The 25,182-nt window shown below is 43.5% G+C and overlaps 1 protein-coding gene across 1 annotated transcript in view; it reads left to right on the top strand.

Moving 5' to 3' along the window:
- TMEM132B (transmembrane protein 132B) overlaps positions 1–25,182 on the top strand; it is a 332,897-nt gene that overhangs the window by 203,553 nt on the left and 104,162 nt on the right. The window contains exon 4 of the mRNA XM_006874524.1: positions 21,270–21,456. Within this exon, the coding sequence (XP_006874586.1) occupies positions 21,270–21,456 (187 nt within the window). The remainder of the gene's footprint in view (positions 1–21,269; positions 21,457–25,182) is intronic.

Raw genomic sequence — 25,182 nt, forward strand, 5'->3', positions numbered from 1 at the left:
AATATGGATCTCTTCCAATCAGTCGGCCGAATAGTTGTCTTCCAAATTTCTTGGAAGAGATGAGTTAGTGCCTCCTGTGCCACCTCACTTTCTTGAAAGATTTCAATTTTTATTTCATCAATTCCTGGTGACTTATTTCTTTTAGCATGAAAACATTTTCTTGAGTTTTTACAATACTGGTCTCATGCAATATTTGTCCTTTTGTGATTGAGTGAGCATAATGTCCTCCAGGGGTATTTGTATTGTAAAGTGTTTGGTAGATTCAATGCTTTTCTTCAGTGTTACATAGTATTCCATTGTGTGTATGTATCAAAGTTTGTTATCTATTCTTCCACTGATGGATGCTTAGGTTGTCTCCATCTTTTTGCTATTGTGAACAGTGCTTCGAGGAACATGGGTGTGTATATATCTACTTGTGTCCTGGCTCATATTTCTTGTGAATATAGACCAAGGTGAGGGATTTCCGAGTCATACAATATTGTTATTTCCAACTTTTGTTATTCCAGCCTTTGGAATAGAAAAATGTTTTTCTAAACATGAGTCTGCTCAATACACACTGAAGGAGTCAGACTTTGGTTTCCCAGAACTTAGGCTATCCCGAGCCTCATAAACTGTAAAGTATTTCCAAGTTAGGGGTTGGATCTTACACCTTCCTGGTATATGCTACCACTGAGCAAGCAGCAATAGTCACTGGAAAAGGACATCCTTTGTGGTAAAGTGAAGGACAGTGAAACCCTCAGTGAGATGGATTAACCCAATCACATCGACAGTGGATTCAAGTGTATCAGTGATCCTGGAGCTGGTTCAGGACTGGGCAATATTTCATTCTGTTATACAGATGATCTCCACTAACAGCAACAACACTGCCGAGTACTGGGACATGTGCAATAAAGGGCCATTGAATGCCAATTCAGTTAGGAACCAAGTCTTATGTTTGGCTTTCTGAGATGCCAGAACATCATGGCTTTGCCATTCCCAGTGTTTACTGGCCATAGAGACAGTCTTTTGCAGGAAAATCTACAAACAAAAAATTTCCCAGATATTGCAGAGGGCAATGCAGATGCCCTAGAGATAAATATCTTTATTGGAAGACAATGACAAATGAGTCATGCATAGGTAGACCCAGCTAGGGATGGGCCAGGGTGAGTCCTTATTGCAAGAATCCAAATATTAAGGTCCAAGGAAGGCAGAGATGTCAAACTGAGGGGCCTTTACTCTGTTGTACCTAGCTGACTGTCTCACTCACTGATTCATTCACTCACTCATTCAGGATCTATGAGTGCTTACTGAGTATTTATTGTCCACAGTTTTGGCAGTTCAAACCCACCAGCTGTTCCTCAGAAACCCATACGGGTCACTATGACGCAGAAAGGAGTCAACAACAACAGAGTCCTGGTGTGCTATAGGAGAAGCGCTGGATTGCTAACTATATGGTTGGTGGTTCAAAGCCACCAGGTGCTCCTTGGAAACCGTATTCAGGGTCTCTATAAGCTAGAACCAACTGACTCAATGGAACAACATGTGCCTTCTAGGTATTCTTGTAAGTGCTAGAGCTATTTCTGGGAACATAACACACAAAATCCCTGTCCTCCTTGAATTTACAAGACAAAAACATTGTAAAAGAGGTAAAAGAAGAAAACATGCCAGCAGATCTTGGAGACATTGCAAGTTTGGTTCTAGACTACCATGATAAAACCAACCCACAATATAGGGAGTTCTACGAATTTACAAATTTGTTGGTTTCCTAGAGCATAGAGAAGTGATGTTGACACTATCTTGTAGTCTGTTAAATATGCAGTAGTATTATTTTAAAAGTTTGAAATATTGCAATAATTAACAAAATGTGACAGAAATATTAATATTAATGTTGCACACACCACTAGACTTGCTGGACCCAGGATTGCCACCATCCTTGAGTTTGTGAAAAATGTACTATCTGCAGGGCAGTGAAGTGAGGTGTGTCTGTGGTCTGTTAGAAGGTGCTAAGGACTGTGGGGACTCATGGCGTGGCACTGTAGGATAGATAAGTTCTGAACTGTGAACCACAAGGTCGGTGGTTCACACCTACCAGGGGATCCTTAGAAAACCTGTATAGGGTTGCTGTGAGTCAGAACCAACTCCACAGAACTTCATAACAGTGACAGGCACTGTGGGGAAGATCAGGGGAATGTGAGGGTGCTCACCAGTGAGGGAGATGGGTCCAAGGCAGGGTCATCAAAGATCTCACTTGGAAGGAGCACTTGAGCAAATCCTGAAGGTGCAGAAGACAACCAGAGGTGTCCTTATAAGGAGAGGGGTGAGGGAACAGTCCAGATATTCTGGAGGTCAGAGGCTGGTGGGGGTTGCGGGGGAGGTATGTGCAAAGACCAGAGGCAGAGGGTCCCTGGTGCTGGGGGAACTTTAGGGAGAAGGACTTTAGGGAGCAGAGTGCCAGGAGAGAGTGATAGCAAATGTGGCCTGGGAGCAGTGGGTGGGGTTGTGTAGATCTTCCTCAGAATTGTGGCTTCTTAGTGAAGTGGGGAGTGACAATCTCTGACGTAGGGGTCCCTAGAAGATGCTGGCACTGAGAGTAGACAAGTGAGATCTTTGAGCGGACTGTTGTCATGATCGAGGCAGAGGGTGTTGGTGACTTGGGCCAGGGTGGAAGCAGTGGACAGGCAGAGAAGTGATGATATTTCCAAAGCAGATTTCCCAGGGAGGGATGGGCAAGCCTCCTGCCGAGTGTATGGAAGCAGCTCTAGAGGGGGGAGTGAAGGGTGACAGAGGCTTTACCTGAGTAAGCTGGTGGATGGACAAGAAGGGACAGTTTTAGTGATGTGCGTGTTCACTCTGGGTCAACGATTCAACACCTGAGTGGAGATGATGAATAGGCAGTCGGAGAAGAGGGTCTGGAATCTAGGAGCAAGTTCAGGCTGCAGAAATCTACTTCCTGCTCCTTGTACCCTCTTACGCCACCCCTCTGTCCAAGAACAAGATAATTCTCCAAGGAAGTAAACTTGCAGTCAGACATCTGTAGGGCCTCTCACAAACTTTGCTCTCGCTGAGTCTCAGTGTTCCTCTGATGAGTGTTCTTCAGGCAGCTCATTCTGGGCCATCTACTGAAGACGGTTGCCTTCCGGGAAAGCCATCATGTGTGCATGCCGTTACTACGGATGCCTCAGCAAGGCAGTAACAGCATGGGGAATAAACTGGCTCCAGCTGCAACTGCAGCTGCCCCCTGGGGACCATGGTGACCTGTGAACCGAGAGAGAAGATCCAACAACCAAAGTAAGCACAGGCTTACTGATCTGTATTGAACAGGTTTGCATGGCTTTCATTACATCTCTGTCCACTTCAGATTAGTAAGGACTATTCCTGTTTTGGTGGTGTGCCCTCAAATTGTTTCTGACTCATAGGGACCCTGTATGGAGTTTCTTAAGGCTAAAACTCTTTACAGGAGCAGAAAGCCTTCATCTATGTCCCACAGAGCAGCTGGTGGATTCAAACTGTTGACCTTGTTGTAAGCACCCCAACGCATGACCCACCAGGGCTCCTAACTTACGGGTTGTACATTGGAAAAGAGATTTTGATTCTGTAGGAAGGTGCGGTGGGATTGGGAGAGAGACAGATGCCAGACAGACCTAGAGGCAGAATCTTTGACATGGTAACAACATGTGAACCTGTCCCCTGTAGACTGGTAAGTAAGCACAAACTAGCCCATGCTTACTTGCTGACGGGGTCCTCTGAGGCTGCCTATAGGGCCCTGGACTTGTAGGGACCCTCCACGGTCACTATGTTGTGCCCGGGGGCTCTGGCCTCATAAGCACCTGCTCTCAGCTGGAGCAGCCACTGCGCCTGGCGAGCTTTAGAAGCTCTCCCAGTATAGGTGCAGCGTAACCTTGCAGAACATGGCAGCAAGAGAAAGGTTTCTCTGAGGAGCTGACTTTGAGAAGTAATTAGAGTGCTCCCTGGGTACACATTTGCTCTTCCCTTCCCTCAGGAAATGTGTCCCTGGGCTGGGACCCAGGAAGTTAGCTCTCAAGCAGTATGCACAAATGAATGAATGAGGGGTATGTGTCATCTCTGGACACTGGCGTTGGTTGGTGGTGGGTCCTGGCTGCTCCACTTTTTCCCTGCTCCAGCTGGTGTTACAGCCACAAACATGCCACTGCTTGCCTCCCTCCATGTGAGCAAAGCGATTGTCTCTGCTGCATCTGTGGTCAGATGGGACCACATGAATGGCCCTCTTTGTCACTTCTATCCCAGAGCATTCCATTGTCAGTGAGAACAATTACCAGATGCTGCATGTTCTGTGCTCAGAATAGATTGTATCATGAACGCCATTTATCTGCAAGCGAGAAAAAGAATCACACATGTTCATGCTTATGGCTGCATGGCTGCATTGAGTATCTTTGCCATCACATCCCACCTCAGATCATGGTGACCCCAAGTGTGTGCAGCAGAGTGGAACTGTGCTCCATAGGGGTTTCAATGGCTGAGTTTTGGGGAGGTGACCACCAGGCATTTCCCTCGAGGCACCTTTAGATAGACTCAAACCTCTAACTTTCCATTAGCCACTGCAGTCTTAACTGTTTGCATGACCCAGGGCCTCCAGAATATCTTCAGAGGCATAATAAGAAACCCAACAATAAGTGTGGTTGGGTGCGTGTAGAGGAATTGGGAGTCTAAGAGTCAGCAACAGAAGACAGACTTTCTACCACTACCTTCTTTTGTTGGTTCTGAATCCCGGGAATGTTTTGTTAAAAAAACAGCAGCATGTGAGACACCCAGAAGCAAATTTCCAGCTGCACTCTCTGGCCAAGTCACCTTGAGGAGAATTGTTGTTGTTATTGTTGTGTTGAGATGGTTCCAACCCATAGCGATCCTGTATGGATTTCTGAGTAGAGGCTGCTGAGCTTGAATTGCCATCCTGTGGTTCAAACTGACCTTGCAGTCCAGCTCATTAACCCATAGCACCACACCAGGATTCCAAAGACCCAATACCTTATCCACCATGCGTGCCTACTTTTGCATCAGAAAAATGACTTTGTCTTTCTCCTTTAGCAACATCTCCATAGAAATGGGGTCTGTAGTCATTTTATAGCATCACAGAGGTTTTCGTCAAGATTGTAATAGGAAGAAGCAGAGATCCGACTACTACAAGTTGTGTTTCAGGAGCTGCTACAACATGATTTTCGAATCTTCATTTCCTGGAATGGTTTTGGGATGTTGTCAGAAAGACACAAGACAGAGGGGGTGAGATGTGGCAATTGTCTTAGCTGTCCCCAGGCTTGTCACGGTGATGCTGATGAAATCAACTCAGCTGTAAGTGAGGGTGAGCTGTTAGTGTGAGAAATCGTCATGGGCTTGGCAGCTGAGGAAGTGGAGGTGCCTAAAGTGTTTGCTCATTACTGAGATTTATGGTTTTCAGCTCTGGAAAGTGTTGGTAAGCAAAAATAAGGTCACCCAAGCCAGTCTACAAGGTGCTTTTTTAAAAATTTAACACGGCAAGACGAGAGTAGGACATCATTTTCCTGTAGTTGCAAAGTGGGGCAATGGGTTGGAGAGTTTCTTAGAGCATTTATACCCCCAACAATATGTGTTAGAAACTTACACAGAGCAGGTTTCACCAAGCACGAGAGGGCTGAGGATGGCAGCTCTCTATTTTTAAATAAAATATTTTCCCATTAAAGAAAAGTCTAGAGAATAACTTAACATACACTTATTTACTCAATCCTGTGTGTGTCCTCTGACAGTTGAACCTTATTTTTTCTTCAAATGTAAAAGAAATAAAATACCACAGATAAAATGGAAGCCCTTTTGCACCCTTTGGTGATTTCATTCTCTCCCTCCTCCTCCCGAGGTAGACGTTCACATTCCAGTACACACGTGGGTGCCATTTTTCATAAAAAGCATTCTCTAGTGCAAAGCCTTTTGCAATTTGATTTTCACCACTTTGTCTTGGTTTGAACCCACTAGCCTCTCCGAGGGAGAAAGACGAGGCTGTCTGCTCCCATAAAGATTTACAGCCTTGGGAACCCTGTGTTGTGTTTGTTAGTGCCGTTGAGTCGGTTCCGACTCATAGCGACCCTGTATAGGGGTTCTGAGGAGCGGCTGGTGAGCTTCAACTGCAGACCTTGCAGTTCAAACCAACTTTGCAGTCCCACCCATTAGCCAGCAGTGCCACCATCCTACTGTGTCCTCAGAATCACTCTGAGTCAGAACTGAGTCCATTGCACTGGGTTCGTTTCTTTATTTGGTCTTAGTTTCATAATGAAAACCACAAGGTGGTTTAAAGCACAGGCTCCCCCACCCCCACCCCATCAGAGTGCTGTAGATTGGATGTCCAATCTACATACTACATACAATCTACATACACTAGATATTCATAGTGACCCTGTAGAGGGTTTCTGAGGACTGGCTTGTGGGCTTGAACTGTCAACCTTGCAGTTAACGGTCCAGTGCTTATCCTACAGCACTACACCAGGAGAGCAGGAAGCAGGACCTCAGGATATCTTTAGGGGATCACACCTTAATCTATAACACCTTCGTTCGTTTTTCTTGTTTTTTTCACTTAAATAAATTCAGATCTAATTCACATACATTAAATCCACCACTTTTAGGAATTCAATTCAGGTTTGAACCTTTTTTTGTATATTCACAATGTTATGGAATCATCCCTACTATATGATAATAAGTAAGACCAAAAAAAAAAAAAAGAATTTATGCCTTTCAGTTATAGAGCTGGTAAAGGATGAAGAAATGTGTCTTAGAAGTACAACTAGACACTTCTTTGTTGGGAGGATGGGAGGACTCTATCTCCTCCGTGTCAAATCCCTCTGACACTTAAACATTTTCTGACTTCCCAGTCTTTAACCTTTAGACTCCAATTTAAAGGCCTCATGTGATTAGAAATACAGAATGCTCCTTGAAAGCAAGGCTGGTGTCGCTTCATCTCGTGTATTGTGGACAAGTTATTGAGAAGGACCAGTTCCTGGAAAGGGATATCATATTTGATAAAGTAGAGGGTCACAGAAAAAGGAAGGCCCTTAATGAAATGCACTGACGCAGAGGTTGCAGCGGTGGGCTCAGACATAGTAATGAAGGTGAGGACAGCGCAGGACCGGGCAGTGCTTCATTCTGTTGGACATGAAGTTGCTATGAGTCAGAAACACCTTGATGGCACCTAACAACAAGAACAACACCGTCTAATTTAGAACATTTTTAGTGCCCCCAAATAACCCATATCTATCTGTTCCCACAAAGATTTACAGCCTTGGAAACCCTATCAATGTGGTGCTGTACGATAAGCCCTGGACTGCAAACCACAAACAGGGTCAGTGGTTCAAACCCACCACCTGCTTCTTGGAAACCCTAAACAGGGTTACTAGGAGTCAGAACTGACTTGATGGCACTTACCAACAACAACTAGTCTGAACAGACTCAACGGGCACTCAACAACAACAACAACAGTATTGTAAAATATGATCTTGATGATAGAAATGCTGCTGGAGATCGTATGATAGAAATATGAAAAACCAATTTATTTGTTGCAAATACCTTTTTAAAGCAACTTAAAAAGTGATTTTACATCTGGGCCTCATCAAATGGAATACACAGAAATCAAATTGACTACATCTGTGGGAAGAGACAGTACAAAAGCTTAATATCACCAGGCAAAACAAGGCCAGGGGCAGACTGTGGAACAGACCATCAATTGCTTATATGCAAATTCAGGCTGAAGCTGAAGAAAACTAAAATAAGCCCATGAGAGTCAAAATAGGACCTTGAATACATTCTACCAGCATTCAGAAACCACTTCAAGAAGAGATTGGATGCATTAGACACTAATGACTAAAACTCAGAAGAGCTGTAGGATGACATCAGAAACTTTGTGGGAAAGAAAGCAAAAGGTCATTAAAAAAAAAACAGGAAAGAAAGAAAAGACCAACATGGATGTCAGAAGAGACTCTGAAACTTGCTCTTGAATGTAGAGTAGTCTAAGTAAATGGAAGCAGTGATGAAGTAAAAGAGCTGAACAGAAAATTTCAAAGGGCAGCTCCAGAAGGCAGAGTCACGAATTGTAATGAAGTGTACAGAAAGAAGCCTGGACTTAGAAACCAAAAGGAAAGAAGGGCATGCCCAAATTTTCTCAAGCTGAAAGAACTGAGGAAAAAATTCAAGCTTCGAGCTGAAATATTGAAGGATTCTGTGGGCAAACGGAATCCTGGCATGGTACTGTAGGATAAGCACTTGACTGCTAAATGCAAAGCTGGTGGTTCAAACCTACTAGCTGCCCCTCGGAAACTTATACAGGGTTGCTATGAATTGGAAATGACATGATGGCACTTAACAACAACATGGGAAAGATACTGAATGATGCAGAAAGCATCAAAACAAGATGTAAGGAATACACAGGGTCAGTGTACCCCCAAAGAAATGGTCAATGTTCAACCATTCCAAGGGGTAGTATATGCTCAATAACCAATAGTTTTGAAGGGAGAAGTCCAAGTTATACTGAAGGCATTGGGGAAAACAAGACTCTAGGAATTGACAGAATAAAAATTGAAATCTTCCAATAAGCTGATGAAGTACTGGAGGTGCCCATTCATCTATGCCAGGAAATTTAGAAGACAGCTATATTGTCAAACAATTGGAAGAGATCCATATCTGTGCCCATTCCAAAGAGGTGACCCAACAGAATGTGGAAATCACCAGACAATAACATTAATACCTTATGTAAGCAAAGGGTTGTTGAAGAGAATTCAAAAACAGTTGCAACATTACATCAACAGAGAACTGCCAGGAATTCAAGCCAGATTCAGAAGAGGCTGTGTAACTAGGGACATCATTTCTGACATCAGATGGATCTTGGCTGAAGGCAGAAAATACCAGAAAGATGTTTACTTGTACTTTACTGACTTTGCAAAGGTTTTCAGCTGTAGATCGTGACAAACTTTGGACAACATTGTAAAGAATGACTATTCCAGAACACTTAATTGTGCTCAGGAGGAACTTGTATGTACTTTCAGGGGCACTGTCAGAACAGTACAAGGGGATACAGGATGATTTAACATCAGGAGTGATGTGCACCTGAGTTGTATCCTGCACCATACTTAGTCTGTATGCTGAGCAAATAATCTGAAGAGTTGGGTTTTAGGAAGAAGAACGTGACGTCAGAATTGGAGGAAGACTTATTCACAACCTGGAATATGCAGATGATACAACATTGCTTGCTGAAATTGAAGAGGACTTGAAGTACTTACTGATAAAGATCAAAGATCACAGCCTTCATTATGGACTTTACCTCAATGTGAAGAAAAAAAATCCTCACAAGTGGACCAATAAACAACATCATGATAAATAGAGAAAATATTGAAGTTGTCAAAGACTTTTCATTTGCTTGGATCCGCAATCAACACTCAGGGAAGAAGCAGCCCAGAAATCAAAGATCTATTGCATTAGGCAAATCTGCTGCAAAAGACCTCTTTAAAGTGTTCAAGAGCCAAGATATTAGTTTAAGAAGTAAGGTATGTCTGACCCAAGCTATGGTATTTTCAGTCATCTGATATGCAGATGAAAGTTGGACAATAAATAAGGAAGAACATAGAAGAATTGGTACATTTGAACTGTAGTGAAAAGAATATTAAAAGTATCATGGAGTACTAGAAGAACAAACAAATCTGTATTGGGAGACATAGAGCCAGAATACCCCTTACAAAGCAGGTTGGTGAAACTTTGTCTTTCTTACTTTGGATAATGTTATCAACAGGGACCAGTCACTGAAGAAGGACATCATGCTTGGTAAAGTGGAGGGTCAGCGAAGAGAGGAAGATCCCCAATGAGATGGATTGGCCCAGGGGCAGCAGCAATGATCTCAAACATAACAACAATTGTGAGGATAACGCAGGACTGGGAGGTGTTTCTCTCTGTTGTGCATAGGGTCGCTATGAGTTGGAGCCAATTCCATGACACCTAACAACAACATTGTCTGTCACTCTTCATTCTCCATTAGTGATTTCCCTTGACAACCAGTAATCTACATTCTGTCCTTATAGATTTTACCTTTTCTGGATATTTCATAAAAATGGATTCATACAGAATTGTTGGTTGTAAAACTGATGATCTGCGCTGCAAATCTTCACTCAGTTCACAATAAAAAGTTTGATAATAAAATGAAGGAACCATCCATTCTGATGTCTTTCATGACTGGCTCATTTTAGTCTGCATCTTGTTTTATAGCTCATTTGTATTGTGGTATCTCTCAGTGCTTCGTTCCGTCTTATGGCTGAATAATCTCCCATTGTATAGGTATACCACATTTTGTTTATATGTTTATCTGTTGATGAGCAGCTGGATTGTTTTCACTTTTTTGGCTGTTATGAATAATGCTGTCATAAATTTGTATGCATGTTTTTGTGTGGAGTTGTGTTTTATTGCTGGGTCATATGGTAAATCTAGTTTAATTTGTTGAAGAATTGTCTGTTTTATAAAGCAGACTGTTGTTGTTGGGAAGTGCCATAGAGTTGGTTCCGACCCATAACAACCTTGTCTAGGGTTTCCAAGGAGCGACTGGTAGGTTTGAACCACCCATCTTGTGGTCCAGGGCATTATCTTGCAGCGCCACGCCAGGACTACCAGTTAAATTCCTACCAGCAATGCATGAAGGGTCCAATTTCTTTATGTTTTTTGTTGTATTTCTTATTATAACCATCTTAATGGAGTCCTAGTGTGGTGCTGTGGTTACGTAGTGGTTATGAATTGGGCTGCGAACCGCAAGGTCAGCAGTTCGAAACTACCAGCTGTTCTGCAGGAGAACGATGAGGCTTTCTGCTCCTGTAAAGATTTACATACAGCCTCAGAAACCTTGTACAGGGTCGCTATGAGTCGGAACCTACTCCATGACACACAGCCATCAGTGTGGCACTGTGGGATAAGTCAGCAGTTCAAACCCACCAGCTGCCCCTCAGAAACCCTATCCAGGGTCACTATGATTTAGAACTGACTGGATGGTACTTAGCAACACCAATGGTGTAAAGTGCTATTTCATTGTAGTTTTCATTTGCATTTCCTTAATGACTAATGATGTTAAAATCTTTTCATGGGTTCATTGGGTGTTTGTATATTTTCTTTGAAGAAATATATATTCATATCTGTGGCCCAATTTAAATTGTATGATTTATCTTTCTATTGTTGATTATAAATGTTCTTTAAATATTTTAGATACTCATGTTTTATCAGATACATGATTTATAAACCTGCTCTGTGAGTTGTCTGTTTACTTTTTCATAGTGTCCTTTGAAGAACAAACGTTTTCCCCTGTTTTATTTATTTTGTTGTTGAGAATAGACCCAACAAAAGCTCAGCAATTCAACAGTTTGTACATGTCCAATTTAGTCATGATTAAATTCTTTGAGTTGAAGCTCCAAAGTTTTTATTTTGATAAAGTCCAATGTTCTTTTTTTGGTTCCTGTTGCATATGTTTTTGGCATGGTATCTCGGACGTCATTGTTGAACACAGATCACAAAGTTTATTGTTTATGTTTTCATTCACAGATTTTATAAATTTAGCTGTGATATTTAGGTCTGTGGTGCATTCTGTGTTCATTTTCGTGTATGGTATGGCCTAGGGGCCCAACTTCACTTTTTCTCATGTGACTACCCAGCTTTCCCAGCACCGTTTGTTGAAAAGACTCTTCTCTCCCTGCCCAACCACTTCCCACAAATTGTTCTGGCATCCTTGTAAAAAAATCAGTGGATTATGAATGTTTATTTTTGCAATGTCAGTACTGTCCTGTGATTTATATGTTCATCTTATCCCAGTGACACTCTATTTCGAACCCTATATGTTGTAGTAAATTTTAAAGTTGGAGTATCGGTCCTGTAGCTTTGTTTTTATTTTCAAAAAGCGTTTTGGCAATTCTGAGTACATTGCATTTTCATATGAATTTTAGGATCAGTTGGTCAATTTATGAAAAAAAGGCAGCTGGGATTTTGATAAGAATTCTGTTGAATTGGTAAATCAGTTTGAGAGTATTGACGTATTGATATTAAATCTTAGAAACCATGAACATGGGCTATCAAACCCACCGCCATCCTCTGGAGTCTGACTCACAGGGACTCCGTAAGATGAGCAGAGCTGCCCCACAGGGTTTCCAAGGCTGCAGTTGGTAGAGAAGCAGACTGCTGCGTCTTCCCCCAGAACAGCTGGTTGGTGGGTTCAAACCATGAACCTGTCCATTAGCAGCCAAGTGCTCAACCCACTGCACCACCAGCCCTCGTTAGCAACCTGAAACCGCAGCCACTGCTGTGATCACGTTGATTCCGAATCATAGGCATTCACAGGATTTCTGAAATTGTACATCTTTACAGGAGCAGACACCCTCCTCTTTCTCCCTCATCTTTGAATTATAGTTTGAACCGTAGGCCTTTTGGTTAAAGTCCAGCACCTATACCACAGTATATAGAAATAGAAATGATTTTTGTATATTGTTGTTTTATCAGCAACCTGGCTGAACATGTTTGTTAGTTTGGTAAAATAATTTAGTATGTTAGAGGGTAGATGTTTGGGAAATTTAGAGCAAGGTAAGGTGGTCAGACTAGCAGGGGTGGGAGATGGAATTTTAAATGGATGGTCAGAAACAGTGAACTTCAACAAAGGCTTGGAGAAGGTTCTTTTTAGTTTCACACCTTGAGCTAATTCTGATGGGATAAAATATATTTCGTTCCCTTTTTAAAGCTTGAACTGGATTTACACATTTACTCAGCAAACATTCGCTGAGGATAGGGACGTCTGTCTGTCCTGTAGGTCTCGGCTCAAATGTCAACTCTTCTCAGAGATACTCCCTAGACACCTCTTCATGCTCTCTTGGTGTCTTTTACACTGCATTTTAAATGTTTCTAAATGGCAACTTTTTAATTTTTAAAAAGTCATAATTAAAAATTTTAAAAATAACTCTTGTTGTTAGGTGCTGTGAAGTTGGTACTGACTTCTGGTGACCCCATGCCCAACAGCACAGAGCACTGCCTACCCTTCCCTGCCCTGCCCTGCCCTACCCTGCCCTGCCCTGCCCTGCCCTGCCCTGCCCTGCCCTAGTCTCTCAGTTGTTGCTGTGTTTGAGCCCATTATTGCTGCCACGATGTCATTTCATCTCGTTGGGGATCCTCCTCTATTTTGCTGGCCTGATTTCCCAAGCATGATGCCCTTCTCCCTCATGTCTGTAACATGTCCAAAGTACGAAAGACCAAGTCTCGCCATCCTGCCTTCTAAGGAGCCTGTACATAGATCAAAAGACACTTGTTGGAACAAAACAGGGGATACTATATAGCTTAATATCTGGAAATGTGTTTCAGGGCTGTATCTTTTCAACATACTTATTCTCTCTGTATGCTGAGAAAATAATGTGAATAACTGGACTATATGAAGAAGAACAAGGCATAAGGTTTAGAGAAAGATTCGTTAACAACTCGCTGAAAGCAGAGAGGACTTGAAGCACTTACTAATGAAGATCAAAGACTACAGACTTCAGTATGGATTATAGTTCAACAGAAAGAAAACAAAAGTCCTTATACTGGACCAGTAGGTAATAGCATGATAAACAAAGAAAAGATTCAAGTTGTCAAGGATCTCATTTTACTTGGATCTGCAATCAGTGCTCATGGAAGCATCAGTGAGAAAATCAAACAATGCATTGCATTGAGAAAATCTGCTCCGAAAGACCTCTTTAAGGACTCTGGACTCAGGGAAAGAGAGGGACTACGTGCTGGTGGCCAGGAGGCAGGCCCTTTGGTTGTTCACATTATTATTACTTCTGAGTGTTTTTGTGTACATCCCCTCACCAAAAACACCCAGAGGGAATGGAAGCAAATACTACTGAATGATGATGCATGGAGGAGATTGTAATCATTGCAATGAAACGATGATGCAAAGCCAATGTTTTCCCATGTAAACCATCACTCAGTTCATAATAAAAACTTAAAAAAAGAACAAAGGAATAAACAACAACAACAACAACTCTTTAAAATGTTCTGAAGCAAAGATATGACTTTGAGGGCTATGATGAGCTTGACCTAAGCCATGGTATTTTCAATCACTTCATATGAGAATGCTGGAAAACTGAAGAATTGTTGTCTTTGAACTATGGTGTTGGCAAAGAATACTGAATTTACCACGAACTGTCTAAAGAACAAAACACTTGTCTTGGAAGAAGTATAGCCAGAATCTCGTTCGAAGGGAGGATGGTCAGATTTATTCTTGTATACTTTAGACATGTGATCAGGAGGGACCCGTCCCTAGAGAAGCCATACCTCGGTAAAATAGAGGGTTAGTGACAAAGAGGAAGACACTCAACATTAAGGACTGACACTGTGGCAGCAGCAACAGGCTCAAACAATACAACAATTGTGAGGTTGGTGCAGGACCGGGCAGTGTTTTGTTCTATTGTACATGGTGTTGCTATGAGTCAGAACCTACTCGATGGCACCTAACAACAACAACATTTTATGTTTATGTAAGTTTTTATCATTACCTGGATTCACTCTACACATTTAGTTTCCTGACTAGTAAGTCAGGGTCCTCCTCTGTTTTTTGACCTATGGATTCCTAGCACCTCATACATAATTGTTGTTGGCCAATGTCCAACTGGCCCCCAACTCACAGTGACCCCGAGCACAATGGAGCTGACCATTGTGTTCCATTCAGTTTCATTGGCCAAATTTTTGAGGCTAGATCATGAGGCCTTTCTTCATAGTCTGTTCTAGTCTAGCAGCTCATCTCTAAGCTGCTCAGCCTTGTAATAACACAGAGGCCTCCAGTGGCAGACAGGTAGTAGCTGTGCTTGGGTTGCATTGACTGGGAATCAAACCCAGGTCTTCTGAGTGGAAGGTAGCATTCTACTGCCCCCCTTACACATAGGGAGTGCTCAGTAAATGCTACTGAAAATGTTGCCATACTTCGATGTTCTAGAACAATCCTGCAGTAAGGCCAGGGAGTGACTGAGGCTTTTGCAGAACTCACCTTTTTAACTGTGGGAATAGATGCATCTTTGGGAAGCAAAGAGTCTATTAATCTGCAAGTACTATCTTAGTGAAAAACTACAGATTTGTTTAAAGTAAAAAGAAAGAGTTTATTATGATGTAAAAGCATTTTGGACAGCAGGGAAATGCAGACTTCAGATGTTTTGACCAAGTATTCCCAGGAACTATGGAGTTACAGGGGTTAATATAGAAGCCACAATCAAGGAGGTACATTGGGGGTCTGTTTGAATGGGTGACAAGGTCTAAGGTGCTAAGTTCTCAGGTGACTCTAGGTGACAGGATTTTGGCTGAATGTAATTTCCTGGAACAATTTTAAAGTTCTGTAAGGGCAAAGTTAGGATATAAAGGCATTATTTGAAAATTGACTAACCACCCAAATCACATGTTTCCTGGCGCATTGATCATCTGGGAACCTGTAGCCAGGCTTCTGAGCTCACCAAAGTGGAAAGATTTCTGAAAAAACAAAACAAAACAAAAAAACAGTCAAAGGAACAATAATGGAGCTAAATTTGCATTATATTGGTGGACTCTGTTACACTGTATAAATGAAGAATTTGTTGAAAGAATATAATTATCACAAATGAAAATGCTCAGTATTCTAATGTTTAACAGTGGGGGGGGGGATTTGATACAGAAAAATTATAAACAAGCACTGGACTGTTAACTGCAAAGTCAGAAGTTCAAGCCCACCATCTGCTCCTTGGAAACAGGGTCACTATGAATTGGAACTGACTTAATGGCACTTAATACCAACAGCAATTTGCCAGAGTTTATTCTAATTATAAGTTCATTCTAACTACCACTCTGAAGCTTGATTACAACTTGCTCTTTTTCACACTTATAAGCAAGGTCACCAAGACCTCATTTTTATGAAGCACTTCTCATACCTAGTCCAGAGGGGTAGCAGAAAGTTTTACCGATGTGACAGGCTGTGTTGTAGGACAGAAAAGTACAAAATGGAAGCATTTATGACAAGAAGACTTTTGTCCTAGATTTAAGTCAGAAGTTTTGGTCATAGGCAGAGTCTTAGTTTCTAGAATGTTCTTCCTCAATACCAGCCAGGCATGAGAATATGGCTCAGGACTCAAGAACCGTCACTCCTTGTCTCTCAGAATACAAAAAACATCCCTCAGAATTTTACCGGCTGCCCTGCTGGGTCTTTTGAGTACGTTCAATGAATTGAACAAATACCAGTTGAATTCCTACAATTGGCCAGGCCCCATGCTAGCCACTACAGACAGAGCCCAGAACAATACAGACGTGGCTTTGTCCTTGTCGGTTTAGTCAGCTTGAGGGGGAGTCAGAAGTTCAGTTTCATACTGGATTTCCTGTAAGTAACCAGTCCAGTCTAGGCATCATGCAGTGCTTACCTTGATTTTTGGTCATCTTTTAAGTTAATGCCCCAAAAAAAAGCATTTAAGAAAAAGTGTGGGCTGCCCTTCTTGTCCCATTTCCAGGAAAATGAGTGTAGGGGAAGCGTCCCTGTTTTGGTCTGGTAGTCCAGAACCATCTACAAATGCACATGACACAACTTTTGAAGAACATGTGCAGCTTCTAGAAGTTCTCCATTCCCCTCAGAACTATGGTTCTTGTCAGTGTGAATGGTATGCTGAGCAATGGCGAGATCTAGCCCCCTACCCTTCCCTGTTGCTCCTGTTTCTTGCTGGTTTGTCTGGCCAGCAGTCACACTAAGCAGAGAGGGTGGACTCAGAGCCACCTCATAGCAGGGAGGGCTGAAGAGCCGAGAAGGAGGCTCCGCACTTATGAAAGGTGAGGTTTCCATGGGAAACAAGGTTTGGGGGAAGCAGGTCAGTTTGGAAAGAGGTTATGTGCTCTAACTTGAGAGGTGAAACAGCTACTTCATGTCTGATTCCTTCTAGCATGTGTACACACATACACACACTCATACATAGACACACTTACATACACTCACGGACATTCCCTGACACAATAATCACACCCACCCACACATACTCACATGTTCACACACACTCACATACACTCACTGATATGCTCTCACAAAACAATCACATACACCCACACACACTCATGGACATGTCATGACACACCAGTTGCAAACCCCCCCCCACTCACATGTTCACACACATTCACATACACTCACGTACATTCCCTGACACAACAATTACATACACCCACAGATACTCACATGTTCACACACATACACTCACTGACATGCTCTGACACAACAATCACATACACCCACACACAGTCACATGTTCACACATGCTCACATACTCTCATGGACATGCCGTGGCACAACTATCACACACACCCACACACACTCACACTCACGGACATGCCCTGACACAACAATCACACACACCCTCACACTCACATACACTCACAGACATGCCCTGACACAATAATCACATACACCCACACACAGTCACGTGTTCACAGACACACTCATTGACATGCTCTGATACAACAATCACATAACCCACACTCATATATACTCATCCACATGCTCTTACATGCAAAGTGACATATATATACTCATAAACACTATCATATGTGCCACATAATCACATATGCATGCCCTCAAATATGCTCACTCAGATGCACACACAGATCTGTGCTCACACACAGACATACACTGTCATATATGCCATGCAGTCATATATACCAATGTTTTCCCCTCACATGCACTCACCCACTCACACAGACACACCCACATATACTCATACAGTCTCACACATTCACACATTCTCTGTCTCACATACACATATACCTACATCCCAGAGAAAAGGTCTCATGGATGTCTCATGACTGAACACTGCTCCCAATTCCTGAAAGGTGCTGGGGAATTACTCAACAGAGAGAATCATGCCTCATGAAGGATTTTTCTAAATCTGAAAGGCTTATCGAGACTAAATCAGGGCAGAAAGAATTAATAGTTATGAGCCCATTTCCCTCAAAATGGATTTATTAGCAAGCTTGCCAGCTTCCTGAAAGCATGACCTCCTTCCTCTGGCTGGAGGGAAATGACTTTTAAAAACACTTACGCATGAAGATGACTGGGGCTTGACTGGTCTTCCATTAGTAGCTGCGTTGTTGGATTCCTGGATGGTGAGCTCACAGGCTGCAGAACGTGAGAGGAGAGGGAGCCTCCAGGGAGAGGCAGCCTTTCATGCAGACCCTGCTCCTTTTGCCCATAGACTGACCTCTTCTTGTTAACCTGGACCCAGGTGTGGGGCTAGCAGGGTGAGCTGGCACACAGATAACAGTGTCAGACTCTGTTTCTTCTCAAATCAGTTTTCACTTTCTCTGCGTGAGCCTCTGTGGGTCCCATTAAGGGCCTGGCTGGTGTTAGGAGCAGCAACGTTATCCTTCTCACAAAGCAGATGCAGCCCGAAAAGGGAATGTGGTCAGATGGGCTGGAACATCTCTTGACTAGAAGGAGATTTACAGATGGACACATGTACACTCCTGACCAGGAGGAAACTTACAGATGGACATGTGGACACTCCTGACTGGGAAGAGACTTGCATATGGACATGTGGACACTCCTGACCGGGAAGAGACTTACAGACAGACATGTGGATGCTTCTGACCAGGAGGAGACATACAGATGGACATCAGAAGGAGGTTTACAGATGGATATATGAACACTTCTGACCAGGAGGAACCTGTAGACAGATGTGTGGGTCTGGGACACAAGTGACTGAAGCTGAAATCGAAGATCCTGAAATCCCTTCAGTAGTTCAAAACTCAGTCCCCAATCTCTCTCTTCTTTTCTTTTCAGTCGAGATGCCCGGGTAAATAGGAGTCCCCTGGTGAGATAGGAGGTCCTGGATAATGCAAATGGTTAAGCACCTGGCTGCTAACCTTAAGACTGGTGCTTCAAGGTGACCTAGAGGTGTCTTGGTAGACATGCCTATTGACCTGCCTTTGAAAGGTCATAGCCATTGAATCCCTACAGAGCACAATTCTACTCTGCCACACATGGGGTTTCCATGAGTCAGAACCAACTCCACAGCAACAGGAGGAATTCCCATGTGTGCCAACCCCCAGTCCTCTCACAGGGCTGGGGCCCATAGTCAATATATAACATCTACCGCATACATGACAACCTTTACAAAGAGACAGCGGAGGATTCAAAGCTCCCATTTGCACACACCCTGCCTGCCAGTGGAGTCCTTGGGCTTTTCCAGAGCTGTGTCTGAAGATTCTGGGTGGTCAGAGTAAGTGTGTACAACATTGGGGAGGGTATGAAGTAAGGTCACATCCATGGACATAGTCTATCCTTGTCATCATACTGATGGGCAAAACCCACTCCAAACTCATTACCATAGAGCAAATTCTGACCCTATAGGACAGATAAGATGTGCCCGTCGGGTTCCCAGGGCTGTAAATCTTGACAGAAGCAGAGTGCCTTGTCTTTCTCCCACAGAGAGGCTGGTGGGTTAGGAGCTGAGCACTGAGCCATTTGTGCCATCAGGGCTGCTGCCCTGTTCTTGTTAATGTTGATTGGTTCTGTGAAGTCTGTTCTGACTCATAGTGACAGTGTGCACAACAGAACCAAACACTTTAGTCCTGCACCTTCCTCACAATCATTGCCATGCTTGAGCCCACGGGTGCAGTCACTGTGCCAATCCATCTCATTAAGGGGCTTCTTTCTCACGGACCCTCCACTTTACCAAGCATGATGTCCTTCTCCAAGGACTGGTCCCGCTTCATAATATGTCCAATGTATGTGCAATGAAGTCTCTACCTCCTCACTTTGAGGGAGCATTCTGACTGCATTTTTTCCAACACAAATGTGTTTGTTCTCCTAGTAGTCCATATTACTTTCAATAGTCTCCATCAACACTGTAATTCAAATGCATGAAATCTGAGGAGAGTAGAAGAAAGCTGTCTGTGATGGGAGAAGTCTTCTCTCAGAGGCTGCATGTTGATGGTCAAATGTAGATTATGCCCAGCACCCTGTGAGGCAGGGAGAGACTCCCTGGCCTACCTTGGTCCAGGAAGGACCATTGGTAGCAAAAGGACAGGCTGGGCATATGAATCAGGCCTATGGGAGCCTGTGAATCTATCTTGGGGACAGATGGACATGGGGTTATGTGAACAAACTGACTGAGCTAGAGGCATTTGAAAATCTGTGCTGAATGACCTTTCCCTTCAATGTGGTTGTTGTTGCTAAATGACATTGAGTCATTTCCAAAGCACAGCAACCCTGCATAGGGTTTCCAAGGAGCATCTAGTAGGTTTGAACCGCCAACGTTGTGGTTAGTAGTCCAGTGCTTATTCTAAAGTACCACATCAAGAGCCTGTCAATGCAGCAGTCCACACACAATTTACTAATCCATCTCAATGACAAGACCTCCCCATCTATGAAATACTGACAGCTACGCTTGTCTTTTACTTGTATGCAGCTCAGGTGACCTAAGCATTGGGCTGCTAACTGCAGCGTTGGTGGTTCAAATCCATAAAACTTTGTAGGCTTAGAAATCCTACTTTGTCCTATATGTTGTCATGAGTCAGGATGGGCTCAATGGCAGTAATTTGGTTTTTCACTCTTATGTGCCCCACCCACCTTTTCCAAACACACAGGCTCTCTGTGAATTCATCTGTATGGGATTTCCTTAGACTCAAACTGCTAAAATTATAGCCACCTCTACCACTGCATTATGTTGTGTGTGATAGTTCACATTCTTCATCTCATGATGCTCCCACACACTGATGAAGTCATCACATTCTCCCCATATTCCAGAGCTCAGTGTGAACCCTGTCTGTAGACACCAGCTGAGTGGAGGCAGAGTTCAGTGTGAACCACTGTCTGTAGACACCAGCTGAGTGGAGGCAGAGTTCAGTGTGAACCACTGTTTGGAGACCAGGTGAGTAAAGGTAGAACTAGCTGGAATCCTCACAATTAGAATCATGGTGAAGGAGGTGGGATGGCTCGTTGGCATCCCAGTATGGGGGGCATGGACTGTGGCATGTGCACTGGTGAGTTGGGCAGGGAGAGCTGTGGACTCAGAGAAGAGATTTTGCCTCATTCAATGGGGAGCAGTCTACATTCACAGAACTTTAGAGATGGTCTGCCAGCCCACTCCAAGTTACGGGCTGTGGTGGGCAACCACAAATGAGGCTTCACCAACACTGCTGTGCACCTAGTTGAACTTGGCAATAATTCTTCCAGGTGACAAGGAAGAGTGTGACTACGGATCACAGTCTTGGCATTCTGCTGAGCCTGGTTTAAAGTTGCACTTTAACCTGTGTTTGTTTTCCAGGACCAATGGCTCCTTCTACGAGATCTTGCAGGTCGACTTTGGAGTAGACAACAGCAGTGGCCTGGCCGGGGCCCAGCACATCACCTGGCAGGTGGAGTACCCGGTGGAGGACTCCATGAGCGAGCTGGTGGTTTCTGAGATTTTCATCAGCCAGACCACCTTTATTGGCATCGTCCCTCTTGTGATGGTAAGAATTCAGGGTTTCACAAAGAACAGTTGCCAAGAAGTTGTCTTTATACAGTTGTTGGTGTTATTTTTTAACTTTTTATTTTGAATTGAATGAGGGTTTACAGAGCAGATCATCTGTTTTACGTTCAACGAATCACATACTTTGTTTTATCTCAGTGATTACAATCCCCTCTCTGCAAAAACAGTGACTCCAATTCCTCCCTGTGGTTCCTGTTTCCATTCCTTTCTCCTTCCCATCCCTTCTGAACTTTGTTCTTAGGTAAATGGTACCCTTTTGGTCTTGAATAGTTGAACATTCCTTAGTGAGCATACTTTAATACCTATATGCCATTTGGCTGACAACTGAGCCATGAGAGTGAGTTCCTTTTCAGACCTGAAACGTGGACAAGGGCTATAGTATCAAGGTTCCTCTAGTCTTTTTCTGACCTGTAAGCCCGGTCTTTTTATAATGTTGAGTTTTGTTCCACATTTTCTCCCTCTTAATGTGATCCCTTTCAGAGCAATTCGTAGAGGTAGCCAGGCACCATCTAGTTCTTCTGGTCTCAGAGTGTGATGACTGATAGTCACCCACTCCATTGGTCCACTGGACTAGTTGATTGCACATCTTCAGTTTTCATCACTCTTCTTTCTTCTGCACAATGAGAGAACAAGAGTTGCTCCTTAGATGGCCACTCATGAACTTTTAAGATCCCAGTTGCAACTCACCATAGCAGGTTGTAGACCATTGTCTTTAGGAATTTTGTGATGCCAATTGACCATGTTGTCCCCTAAGACTATGGTCCTGAGCCCCCAGGTCCAGTAATGTGTTACCTCAAGTCGTTTTTGTGTTTATTCTTAATATGCAAAGAAATACAAAGCAGGTTGTAATTTGTTATTTCCTGTGTCCCTGATACAGGCACATCTCAGAGATAAAGCAGGTTTAGTTCCAGACCGCTACGATAAAGCAAATATCGCAGTAAAGCAGATCACATGTTGTTGTTGGTTTCCCAGTGCACATAAAAGTTATGCTGACACTATCCTACAGTCTATGAATGTGTTTGAAATATGAGAATGACCAAAACAGGACACTGAGACATGAAGTAAGCATATTCCATTGGGAAAAAAATGGTGCCAGAAAACTTTCCTGACCCAGGGTTGCCACAAACCTTCAGTTTGTACAAAACGCGGTATCCATGAATCACAATAAAGCAATGTACACTACAGTGCAGCACACCTGCACACATTGTTCAAGGAGAATACAGTTAACATGCATTTCATGTACTTGCTATCTATAATGGCTCTTTGAGAACTACTTAGGGTCTACTGTGTAAATCCCTTTTCATTTGTTGATATGGCTGAACTGTTTCCCGGGGAGTCCTTTTTCTCTGTCACCATCAGGACCAAGGGCCGTACTGGGAGAAGACAGTGTCAAGAGATGCATGTTGGGAAGTGTCGGGAACAGCGGCGCTATGAGCTGGCTAATGGACCCTTTGTCAACCAGCCTCACCTTATGAGTCTCCAGGTAGCTTGGAGATGGCAAACTCTAAAATGTAGATGCAATGAGAGAGCCTTATTTGGAGCCAGCAGCTGAACCTGGATAGAGTCCCAGAGTCCATAAAACCACCTTGTGTTTCTAGCTCATTGACCTGGAAGTGATCCGATTTCTCCCCTGAGTTTGCAAACCCTCCATTCATAACCAGGCTCAGAGACCATATCTGAGAATGGATCATAGATGATGTTCCAGAACCTGAGAAAAAAGGTGCTGGGTCACTTCTGGTGTGGCGCTGTAGGATCAGCACTAGACTAGAACCACAAAGTTGGCTGTTCACACCTACCAGCTGCTCCTTAGAAAAACTGTACTGGGTCGCCATGAGTTGGAATTGACTCAGTGACACTTAACAACAACAGCAGTAGGTTCCAGGGACGATAAACCTGTGAGAGTGCCACATTCCTAATTCCCTTTGTGACACACAGGAAATGTGCTGATATGTTCCATTCTGTTTGACCTTCCTGTCTGAGACCAAAGTGTGGGATCCACACCCAGATAATCTAGGGCGATCCACAGATTTTTGTCACCCACCACTCAGGTCAGGCACCAGAGTCCAGATCCTTGCAAATGAGAATCCAGCACACAACAATGAACTCTGCATCCCATATCCTTGTCCTTGGCCCTTCTCATTCCTGAAACACACTTCTCTATGCTTCTCCCATCGAGTTTCTTCTCTTCAGTCAGGATTCAGCTCAGCAGGTCCAGGATCTGCCCTGATCTCCTTCCTTGAAATAGGCTTTCTGTCCTTGTCTGTCACTCTATCCACTTCATTCCCCTATTTGATGTTTTTCAGAGATCTTATCACTGTTTGACATGAAGGGTCCATCACCTGTCTTCCTCCCTACCATCTGCCATCAATGAGGACAGGGGCCTCATCAGTTCTATTCATTTCTATGTCCCTCAATACCAAGAACAATGCCTCAAGCAGTATTTATTGAAAGACTGAATAGATCTCACTTTTATCCAAGCTACCAGGAAGGAGCAGTCCTGGAGAAGGACACCATGCTAGGGAAAGTGGAGGGCCATTATAAAAGAGGAAGACCCTTAGTGAGATGGGGTGACACAGTGGCTGCAGCAATGGGCTCAGACATGACAATGATTGTGAGGATAGTGCAGGACAGGGCAGTGTTTCATTGTTCTATATGGGGCTGCCATGTTGTATATAGAATTGGAACTGACTCAATGGCATCTAACACAGCCAGGGTCTTGGAGTCCCTGGGTGGGACAGTGATTGCGTTCAACTACTAACCAAAAGGTTGAAGGTTTGAGTCTACCCAAAGGCTCTTTGGAAGAAAGGTTTAGCAATCTGCTTCCCCAAAAACCATCTACTGACTATCCTCTGGAACACAGTTCTACTCTGACACATGAGGTCACCATGCATCAGGGTGGTCTCAAGGACAACTGTACTGAGGTTGTGTAGTTCTTGAAGGTTAGACTGATGGAGGCTGTCCATCACTCTGTGGGAAAGGACTATGCAGAGGGCTAGCGGTGAGTGGGTGTGGCCCTTTAGTCTGACAACATGCTGTCCTGCATTCATTTCTCCTCGGGGCTCTTCCCTATTATTTCAGGTCAGACTTCTGTTGGGTGATCTCTGCTCATCATCCTCTCAAGTTTTACTCTTTGCTTAATCTACCACCTCTGTTCACGGTGGGTTCTGCAGCTTCCTGATGCTGGAGATGGTGAGGTTGGGAAGGAGGCATTGAGCCCTCCTCTGATGGGCAAGCAGCAGTCCTGTGAAGTGATGTGTGTTGTCCGGCAAGAGCCTGGGACCAGGACAGGAGTATAGACCAGGGGTTGGAATAGTGCAGCCCCATGGAGCAAACCCAGCCTGCTGCCTATGTTTGTAGATGAAGTTTTCTAGGGACACAGCCATGCCCATGAGTGCCTGAATGCTGTAACAGGAGTGATGCATCGTTACCACAGAGAGTGTACCCTTAGCCCAAACTTTAGATTTAGCATCTCATGACAAGTAAAGTCATTCACATCACATGCAAGCACCATTTTGCTGAAGATACTTAAAAAATGTCTACACCTATACATCCACAGGCAACTGCCAGAAATCCAAGCCCAATTCAAAAGAAGATGTGGGATGAGAGATGTAATTGTTCGTGACAGATAGAGTTTGACTGAAAGCATAAAGTCCTGGGAACAGTTTTACCTATTTTATTAACTATGCAAAGACATTTGACTGTGTGG

Source organism: Chrysochloris asiatica, unplaced genomic scaffold, assembly GCF_000296735.1.
Source record: "Chrysochloris asiatica unplaced genomic scaffold, ChrAsi1.0 scaffold00281, whole genome shotgun sequence".
NCBI classification, from domain to species: Eukaryota; Metazoa; Chordata; class Mammalia; order Afrosoricida; family Chrysochloridae; genus Chrysochloris; species Chrysochloris asiatica.